The sequence below is a fragment of the Oryx dammah genome, unplaced genomic scaffold, assembly GCF_014754425.2.
Source record: "Oryx dammah isolate SB20612 unplaced genomic scaffold, SCBI_Odam_1.1 HiC_scaffold_11232, whole genome shotgun sequence".
NCBI classification, from domain to species: Eukaryota; Metazoa; Chordata; class Mammalia; order Artiodactyla; family Bovidae; genus Oryx; species Oryx dammah.
The window spans coordinates 1178897-1189997 of NW_024080625.1; the positions used below are offsets into that span (position 1 = coordinate 1178897).

Here is an 11101-nt window from a genome sequence, read left to right on the forward strand (position 1 = left end):
AACTTCATACTGTTTTTTGTAGTGACTGTCCCAATTTATATTCCCGCCAACAGCACATGAGGATTCCTTTTTCTCCACATCCTCTCCAACATTTGTTTCTTGTCTTTATGATAATAGTCACTCGGACAGGTGTGAGGGGATTAGCTTGTATGGTTTTGATTTGCATTTCCCTGATGGTTAGTGACATTGAGTATCTTTCCATGTGCCGACAAGCCATTTATTTGTATTTCTTCCTTGGAAAAATGTCTATTCAGGTCTTCTGCCCATTTTTCAATTGTTTGCTGTTGTTGTTGTTTGATACTAAATTGTATGAGTTCTTTATAAATGTTAGATATTAAAACCTTATTGGATATATCATCTTCTAATCTCTTCTCCCATTCAGTAGGTTCTCTTTTTGCTTTGTTCTCTTTTTCTTCACTGTGCAAAAAGCTTTTTAGTTTGACATATATTTTTTACTTTTGTTTTCTTTGCCTAAAGAGACAGTTCCTGAAAAATACTTCTAAGATCAGTGTCAAAGAGGTTACAACCTATGTTTTCTTCTAAGAGTTTTATGCTTTGAAGTCTTTTATCCATTTTGAGTTTATTTTTGTATATAGTGTAAGAAAGTAGTCCTCTATAGATAGGGTATCTTTTTTTTCCTCTGACTAATAATATCCCTGCCCTTTTCCTGTACATAGGACTTTTTTCTGTTCCTCTTGCCCTATAACAGTGGGTTTTCCTCAGTGACCTTAAGCTACAGTTTTGATTCCCTTCTCCCTGTAGATTAAAATTTTGGACCCTATTTAAAATTACATTTTCTAAGCAATCACTTGAACTTTTATCATTGCGGGTGACACATTTTATCTCATATAATTCTTTAGCCATATTTGTTTTCTATGATATAATAATTTGGTTTATATTTGTCTCATGCCTTTTTCCACTGTTTGATTTTTTTGAATTTTCTTTATCTTTATGTTTTAGAGGTGTCTCCTCTGAACAATATGTTTTTTCTACAGCTTATAAGTTTTGTTTTTTAACTGTGGAAGTAAGCCATTTATATCTAGAATCAAGCCATTTATATCTATTATGATTACCATTGTTTGGATTAATTTCTAACATCCTTTTTTTGTACTTTCTGTTTATCCTCCTTTCACACTTTTGACCTTAATTGAGCCATTCCTTTCCACTCATATCTTTATCCCTGATCTTCAGCTTCCTTTTTTCTTCTCCTCATACTAGGTCTTATTCTTTCCACAGCTGTCTTCTTGAAATATATAAATTATATGAATTGTTACCTATATGATGCACTAAATTTTCCTTTACAAGAAATTTACTGACTACATTCCCAAGTAGCAGTTGGTAGCAGACTGCTTATTCATCCTTCTCTCTGGCCATGCTCCTCTGCTTCAGGGTGATGCATCTTACTGGGCTGGCTCTCCGCTTCCCTGCAAGCACTTCTTCCCCAATTCATTGTCATTCCTAAATCTGAAATGTACCAGACTTATTCTCTGAATCTTGCACTGTTGGTTTGACACTAGCTGACTTTATTCCATGTCACTTAGTGAGTTTCACCTATATGCATTGGAAAAGCTATCAGCACCACCAAGAAACTATTGAGGCACTTATCATACATCTCTCCTCTTATTCCTTCCTCCTTCCCTTATCCAGATATCTAGTCATTGTTTTAGCAATGAATTGCACTAAGTATTGATTATTTCAAAAGTTATTTATTGAGTTCTTGATGTGTAAGATACCATATAAAGCACACACAGGTAAGAGAATTCTATATGCCTTTGTCGAGCTAACATGGAATTTAAAAATGTAAAAAACAGGGCTTCCCTGGTGGCCCAGTGGCAAAGAATCTGCCTCCTAATGCAGGAGACACTGATTTAATCCTTGGTCGGAGAAGATCCCACACGCCCCAGAGCAACTAAGCCTTTGTGTCACAACTGTTGAGCCTGTGCTCTAGAGCCCAGGCTCTGCAGGAAGAGAAGGCTCTGCAGCAACGAGAAACCTGCACACCATAACTAGAGAGTAGCCCCCGCTGACCACAACCAGAGAAAACCTGTGCAACAGTGAAGACCCAGCACAGCCAAACATAAATAAATAAATATGTAAAAAACTACCTATATAATGTTGCAGTCCATCTAAATGTTTTACTAAGTATTAACACATTTATTCCCCGTAAAAATATGTTATGAGGTCACCAAAGGTTTAAAAATCAAGGTTACATAGCTCTAAGAGAGAAAGCTACAATCAAAACTTCAGAGTCTATCACTTAACCAGTACACCAGCTATGGAAGTATCCAAGTATCCAAGTCATTTCATTTTTTTTGTGCCAAGATTTAACCCTGCTCTGTGGCTCAGATTGAGCTCCTCCCTGTGACCTCACTGGCAGGTGGCCTCTCAACAATGTATTGACCTGTCTACCAGAACTCTGAGGCTTGTTCATAATATTGGCCTTGGCTAATGACACAAACTCTGAATCTTTGAACCTACAGTAACAAGTTCCAGTCCTGCTATTGCAGGGAATTTCTCAGTTCTTCCTTCTCTTTCCCACAAAATTCCTGTTAGATACTCATTCAACGTCCTATCCTCTTATCTCTTCATACATTCAGAATATCTACATCCTGACCAGAATAGCAACATTTAGCCTCAGGTGTTAAATCCAATTGTCAGAGGCAAAGAAAAACCAACTGGTCAATTTTAAGGAACTGTTTTAATCTCTGGGTTTTTCAAATTCTGTTGAATTTTGATACTATAATATCAAAATGAAATAGTGAGTTAAATTAATTCTTTAAAGAATCTGAAAATTTCCAGGATGTTGGAATTTACCATCTGAATTTTTCAGGTCATCATTTCAGTTCTTCTACACACTAGTGTAGGCCTTATCAGAAGGTACATTTGGTCTCTAAGCCCCTAACCTGAGAAAGTTGCCAAAACTTAGAGCTCTTTAGTAAGACAGGCAGCAGACTACGTTAGTAATTTTAGACACATCACAGGTGAGTGCCAAAGCCAGAGTCTCTGAGTGGTAATAACTTCATGTGAGTGAGAAGAAGCAAGTCTCCAAAATACATGTGTGTTAATTCTATTTATTTAAATTCAGAAACAGGCAAAACTAAATTACATAATGAAAATCAAGGGAATAATTAAAAATTCAGAGTAGTGTCAGTTTTGAGGCATGGCGAAGAGACGGTAAAACGAATACCTCCTTAAGCTGAGGAGTGAGTACATGTGCATTCATTTCGTAATTATTCTAACTTGTACAGATGTGTTTTGTATATTTTTGACTGATTTTTTTAAGATAAAGTGATAAAAGGAATAAAATAGATTGCAAAGATTTTAACAGTAAAAAAGCAAAGGACGTAATGAATTAAGGCAAAATTGAAAAACTTGTCTTGAGTTGTCACTTTGTGAGTCTCATTCTCTGGCATATTTATTGCCTTTTTGGGTCACCTTTTGAAGGAAGAAACTTCAGGCCTACTAAGGGAATGGTGTTCCTGGTAAACTAATACTGAGAATTTCTGCATAAATGTAACCTCTCAATGATAAACACTCAGGTATATGGTGGATTGTTACCAGTTGCTTATACCTCTTGGGAAGACTATATGTGAGCAAAGTCTTCTCAAACTTCTGGAGGCCAGATGGACGTAAAAAAAAACCCTGAGAGAATGTCAAGAAGAGCTTCTTTACGGCCTAGACAGAATCCTTTCACCGATCAGGCAGTCTAGTAAGCAGTAGGGTAACATTATGGTCATTGAAGTTCAAGGGCATGGCCCCTCCAAAGGAGAGGACAGTGCTGGGCCTCTAGGCTTATAGGGCTGTCTTCTTGCAGTTAAGTTCTTGTCTTTACTTATACTACAGAGGATTTGACTGAGTTTGTTGGTATCTTTCTCTCAAGCACTGCCATCCTGTGACACTGACTATAAAACTAGCTTTCATCCCAGGGTGCAATTCCTTCACCGCTAGAAGCTGGACCTTGGAGGTTTAGCTGGTGCTTCACCTTAGGTTAAAGAAACCAAATAAGACCTTGAATATTTTGCCTGTGGAAGGTGATAATGCATGTAGAGTTTTCTGGAGAATCAATTGAAAAGAGGCCACAATTATGAGTTATAAATGGCTAGATGAGCTTGAAAAGCCTTTGGAGCAGCACACAGTTGGAACTGAGTTTATGAAAGAGGCCTGAGAAATGTTCAAGTTAATATTAAGTAAATTAAAAAACTTTTGCTTAGTTTTTGCCCTTTTTCATTTTACAGTTATTTAGATGATTGCAAAATACAGATTAAACAAAGCAGAAGCAGTATGAGAATTGATTTATGTCTTACAGGTCTTATGTCTTATAGGTACCAATGAATTATGTGAGATTGATGCAGTGCCTTAAAACCAGCAAACCATCAGCCCCCACACAGTGACCAGTTGTTTGACAGCTGAGAGGTGAGGGACAAAGACAGTTTCAGGACTCCCGTGTGATAAGATCAAATTATTTGTCTAAGGCACATTGCCTACACTCTACACAGGGAAGATCTTGATGAGATCAGCTAATTGGGGAATATGCAAGTCTGAATAATGACTATGTGAGAAAAAAAGTTTCTAGAGCCACAGAGCCTCTTTATAGCCTCTTACACTGGTGATTGGCCAGCACAATGCACATACATGGGGGCTTTCCTGATAGCTCAGTTGGAAAAGACTCTACCTGCAATGCAGGAGACCCTGGTTTGATTCCTGGGTCAGTAAAATCCACTGGAAAAGGGATAGGCTACCCACTCTAGTATTCTGGCCTGGAGAATTCCATGAACTGTGTAGTCCATGGGGTTGCAAAGAGTCGGACACTACTGAGCGACTTTGACTTTCACTTTTCACTGCACATGCGTGAGTTCTTAGAAATGTTATCCGGCCTGAGCTCCATCTCTGTGCATTCATTGTCTCTCTGCAGAACTTTTAGCTTTTTATGCCTCTCTTCTATGACCACCAAGTTGGACTTCTTTTATTTTCAACCTCTACCCTTACCTATGACTTTTTTCTCTTAAAGATCCAGGACCCTACATTCTTATCAAACGTATGGCTTTTAGCATATTCTCCAGAGTTAGTAAAAATAATGATAGATTCATGAAACTAATAATTTTACTAAAACAGATGTTTCAGAATGAGAAAAATGGATCAATTTTGTTCACAACAAAATTTTCTAGATTAAGGTGATTATTTTAAAAGAAAATAAAGGGAGCTTTCCTTCCTATAACTTTATGCCATTCTCTCATGTATTTCTAATGTAGGTTGTAGCATCTGACGTTGTAAGTACTCAAGAGTGCTCCTTACTACTGCAAACTCACCTAATGTCCTTTTCTATGCAGATTTATTCCAGTTCTTCACTATCCTATATTTTCATTTCAGCATCTGATATGCTGCAAATACTTTTCCAAAGTTCTTTTCAGAGCCACCTTCACCTCCTTGTTTTTCAGACTGTAAACGAGGGGATTCAGCATGGGTGTGATGACAGCATATTGCACAGAGAAGATCAGTTCTGCAGGGGATCCTGAATTTGGCATGAGATGGCGGAGCAAACCTGAGCCAAAGTACAGTGTCACTGCAGTGAGGTGGGAAGATCAGGTGGAGAAGGCCTTGCTTCTGCCTGAGGTAGAGCTGATGTTCAGGATGGCGGTGATAATGCGGGCATAGGATAGGGAGACCAGAAGGAAGGTTCCCAGCCCATGCAGCAGCGTGGAACAGAGCAAGGCAATGAGGTTTCTGGAGATATCAGAGCAGGACAGGGAGAGGAGAGAGGGCATTTCACAGCTGTAGTGAGGGATGATTTTGGCCTCACAGAAGATCATGTTCACAGCTAGGAAGAGGTTGATGAATGCATCCAGAAAGCCCAGGCCCCACGAGCCCCACACAAGCTGCATGTACAGCTGTTTACTCATGATCTGTCCATAGAGCAGAGGGTGGCAGATCGCGGCATAGCGGTCATAGGCCATCACTGAGAGCAGACAGGCTTCGGTCCCTGCAGCAACAAACACAAAGAAGACCTGAGCTAGGCAGCCCTCTACCGATACCGTTTTCCTTCGAGACAGGAGGTTCTCCAACATCTTGGGCACAGTGACTGAAGAGAAGCAGATATCAACGAAAGAGAGGTGGCTCAGGAAGAAGTACATGGGCGTGTGGAGGTGGGAATCAGCCCTGATCACCAGCAGCATCGTCAGGTTCCCCACTATTGTCAGAAGGTAAATCCCCAGGAAGATCACAAAGAGCAGAGCCTGGGTGTGAGGGTTGGCAGACAGTCCAAGGAGGATGAACTCCGTGACAGTGCTGTGGTTCTTCAAGCTATTTACAAAGGCCTTTCCCTAGAAATAATATAAACAGGCATAGGAGCCAAAAGTCTTTTCCCCCAGACCTCTCGCCTCCCCTGATAACAAGGGGTTTTCCTTGGTGACCTCAGGCTACACTGGAATTTTTCCATTGTATTTGTCCTCTGTTCATATCACCATTATTTGTAAATGTTTTTGCTTTCTATTATGACCTCAGTTTGTGTCAATCACTTGAAACAAAAAGATGATCAAGATATGATATCCATTGAAGAATATGCATATGAAGAGTAAATATATAACTGTAATTACTACAATGGGAACTCAAATTGAGATTTAGTGAGGGCCAATAATGACATTACATTGAGTGAATTTGAGAATATCCTTAAGAAAGCAATATGATGGTTCTTGGAAAATGTTTCTGACAGATATTTAGTTTGCATGAACATGAAGTTTTTTGTATTCAAAGGCTCAGAGAAAAATCAAATTATATTTGGTTTAACATAATGGCAACCTGCTCCCAGTATTCTTGCCTGAAAAATTCCATGAATAGAAGAACCTGGTGGGCTACAGTCACAAAGAGCTGGATACGACTAAGTAACTGAGCACAAAATCAGATCTAAGAGGCTGACACCTAGGGAATAAATGGCCATCAGAGATAGTGGCTAAAAATGTGGGCTCCTGCATCGGACTAGGTTCAAATTTCAGCTCTACCTCTACTTAGGTACATGACTTTGTACATGATGCATAAAACTCCTTACTTGGATTTCCTTATGTTTAAAATGCAAATTAATAACAGTACTAAGAAAGGTTCTGGGATTAAATATGAAATTATATATAAAATTCTTAAAAAGCATCTACTCCTAACTGTCTGTTACTGTTATTATTTGAGATTGTAAGTCTAGGCAAAAGTCACCTAAATTCTCACATACGGTGAAGCTCTATTAGAGACTAAGGTTGTTTCTGTTAATACTGCTGTTGTACTTAACTTTACATACCTGTATATACTTTATATACCTTATATACCTTTACCAAGAGAAGTTGTAAAGTAAATTTAAGATTATTTTGGAGGAGAGCAATTCATAATTACTGTGGGTACTTTCACTCAGAAAGGAGGAAATAAAAGTATTTCCACTATATATATATATATATTTATATAAGTATTTTCTACTGTAAGTATAGCTGTAAGACTAAAGAGATGACTGGGGAAAAAAAGTGGGTGGGACTCGGTGTGAACCCCTGGGCCCACCTGGAGGAGCATTACTGGGATGGATGTGTTCCCAGGTCAGGTTGAAATCTCTAGGAAAGCCAGCAAGAGGAGTGCTTGAGAGGTTTCATGCTGCAGGAAAGAGTAGCAGCCAGGAAAGAGGACTCTGCCCAGTACCACACATTCTGGACCTCCCTCCAATACGGTGTAGCAAACAGGTTTGGAAATTAATCCTGTAAGACAGTGAGAATTCAGAGCTCTTACCTTCTGTTTGAAATACCCACTGCGGCTACTGTCTGTCCCTTAGGAGGAAAGCTCTACCCATTTTTTCTGCTCACATTCAGAGGTCTGTTTAAAATAGGAATAGAACATTCACTCATATTCCTCTTTTGCACAGATATTTAGATGAGCTTTTGTCTTCTGTCCTTAGATACTGTCCTCACTCTCCATACCCCAAATTTCTCCTCCATGGCCAGATTCTGTTCATGTCTCTCGACTCTGTTTTTCATAAGTCTTCGGGTCTTGATTACAACAAGGCTCTTTCCGCTTGAATGCTAATAGTTACCAGTGATTTCCAGCTTTGTCCTCACGCCTGGAAGTCTGGTCTTCAGTTACCTCCAGGACTCACTGAGGTGGCTCAGTCAGTTTCCTGTTCCCGTTCATTCCCAGCAAGTCCAAAGCTTGGCCAAAGGGAAGTTCTGATTCCTACTCATTGACTCCTTACCCATAAACCCACCTCAGAATCCTCCCCACTTCCCCAAAGCAGATTGCCTGTACATCCTGTTGGAGAAGGCACTCTGCTTTCCAGTGTGGCTGCAGAACCTTTATTTAGATTCATCTATTAAGAAGGAAGATGATTCATCTACCAAGAAATGTGGTTTCTAAGTCTTGTGACATGAGAGACTTTATAAAATCCCAGTGATGATATGTTTCACTGAATTCTACACTCATAAACTTATATGGCCAGAGAGCAGTTTTCTTTCAGTGGGTCTCAATACACCTTAGTTTTCTTTGTGTCCAGTATCACATCCCAGCCACATAGATTTGAGTTTGACCATTCCACGGAGCAGCTATGTTTAGGCAGTTGGCTGGTTTGATTCCTTGCCCTTGGCAGCCGAGGAGGTGGTAAGGGCACAGCTTTTGTATCACATAGTCACCATCTGAAGTTGGACTTAGTTTTTAAGAACTGTTTTCAACACTGAGTTTTGTAAGGGCCAAGGGGGATCTCTTAGGTGTGTCCTTTGGAATGTCTAGGTGATGCAATGACCTTTAAATATCAATTCTAAAATCGCCTGAGCTAGTGGGAATTAGAAATAAGAATGGCCAAAGGGGTATTTATCTGACTCCCCAAGCAGGAAAGGAATAGTTTACAAGTGACACTCTAAGGGCTATATCTTCTCTCTGGTGAAATCACCTCCAGTTCAACTTGCTGCGTAAAAGTATTTTGTTGATCAAATAAGTAAACAGACAAAAAAATAAGGATAATCATTTTCTTAAACTGTCTGTTTTAATTTTATTTACTTTGATAGATCCAATTAGATTCCTAAGTAGGGGGGTGTTACAATTTGTGTGCTCCCATGTTTGGGAGCATTTAGGGGAATGCTTGTTAATAAGTTTATTATAGTCTTAAGTAGGAATAGTCTCATATAAACCAAAATTTCTATTTTTTTGTTACAGTGAGTTAAAAGGTTTTCATTCAAACTAGACTTTTGTGACCTAATAATTATTCCCTACTGTCACTTGCTAATTAAACTAGTAAACAAAAGAAATATAAAAGATGTTTGGGATAATTAAATTTACTTTTTTTTAGACATTTAATTTTTTATTAATCTATATGGAATTCTAATTGTATGTTTATTTATTTCCTCTTTACAACCTTTGTTCTTATATGTCTCTAAGACTATTCATGTATGTTGTTCAATTGCTCAGTTGTTGCTGACTTCTTGCAGCCCCATGGACTGCAGCATACCAGGCTTCCCTGTCAATCACCAACTCCTGGAGCCTACTCAAACTCATGTCCATTGAGTGGGTGATGCCATCCAACCATCTCATCCTCTGTCATCCCTTTCTCATCCTGCCTTCAATCTTTCCTAGCATCAGGGTCTTTCCAAATGAGTCAACTCTTCACATCAGGTGGCCGAAGTATTGGAGTTTCAGCTTCAGCGTCAGTCCTTTCAATGAACATTCAGGACTGATTTCCTTTAGGATTGACTGGTTGGATCTCCCTGCAATCCAAGGGACTCTCAAGAGTCTTCTCCAACACCACAGTCTGAAAGCGTCTGTTCTTCAGTGCTCAGCCTTGCTTATGGTCCAAAATCACATGCATACATGACTACTGGAAAAACCATAGCTTTGACTAGATGGACCTTTGTTGACAAAGTAATGTCTCTAATTTTAATATGCTGTCTAGAGTTGTTATAACTTTTCTTTCAAGAAACAAGCACCTTTTAATTTCATAGCTGCAGTAATCATCTGCATTGATTTTGGAGCCCAAGAAAAGGAGATGTGATTTAAACCACAATGAGATTCTATTATACACACACCAGAATCTGCTGTTTGTCCTTTTAATTATTATTTAAACTGTATCTTCTTTTACAACTAAATTACTTAACATAATAACAAAAAATTAAGTTACTAATACTTCAATAATAAAGAGATAAAATGTGTAAAAATTATATTTAAATGAGAAACATCATTGTGAACTGGTTACTTTATTTTTTAAATTTTTTTATTTTTATTTTTTATTTTACTTTACAATTCTGTATTGGTTTTGCCATACATTGACATGAATCCTCCACGGGTGTACATGCGTTCCCAAACATGAACCCCCCTCCCACCCCTCTCCCCACAGTATCTCTCTGGGTCATCCCCGTGTACCAGCCCCAAGCGTGCCATATCCTGCATCGGACATAGACTGGCAATTTGATTCTTACATGATATTATACATGTTTCAATGCCATTCTCCCAAATCATCTCACCCTCTCCCTCTCCCTCTGAGTCCAAAAGTCCGCTATACACATCTGTGTCTTTTTTGCTGTCCTGCATACAGGGTCATCATTGCCATCTTTCTAAATTCCATATATATGTGTTAGTATACTGTATTGGTGTTTTTCTTTCTGGCTTACTTCACTCTGTATAATCAGCTCCAGTTTCATCCATCTCATCAGAACTGATTCAAATGTATTCTTTTTAATGGCTGAGTAATACTCCATTGTGTTATGTACCATGGCTTTCTTATCCATTCATCTGCTGATGGACATCTAGGTTGTTTCCATGTCCTGGCTATTATAAACAGTGCTGCAATGAACATTGGGGTACATGTGTCTCTTTCAATTCTGGTTTCCTCAGTGTGTATGCCCAGCAGTGGGATTGCTGGGTCATAAGGCAGTTCTATTTGCAATTTTTTAAGGAATCTCCACACTCTTCTCCATAGTGGCTGTACTAGTTTGCATTCCCACCAACAGTGTAGGAGGGTTCCCTTCTTTCCACACCCTCTCCAGCATTTATTGGTTGCAGATTTTTGGATCGCAGACATTCTGACTGGTGTGAAGTGGTACCTTATTGTGGTTTTGATTTGCATTTCTCTAATAATGAGAGATGTTGAGCATCTTTTCAT

General features: G+C 38.9%; 1 protein-coding gene across 1 annotated transcript; it reads right to left on the minus strand.

Annotated features, from left to right (window-relative positions):
* Positions 1 to 5579: 5579 nt before the first annotated feature.
* On the minus strand, positions 5580 to 6128 carry LOC120861302 (olfactory receptor 8S1-like). Its single transcript, XM_040236935.1, has one exon. The coding sequence runs from the start codon at positions 6126 to 6128 to the stop codon at positions 5580 to 5582; it is 549 nt and encodes a 182-aa protein (XP_040092869.1).
* Positions 6129 to 11101: the final 4973 nt, after the last annotated feature.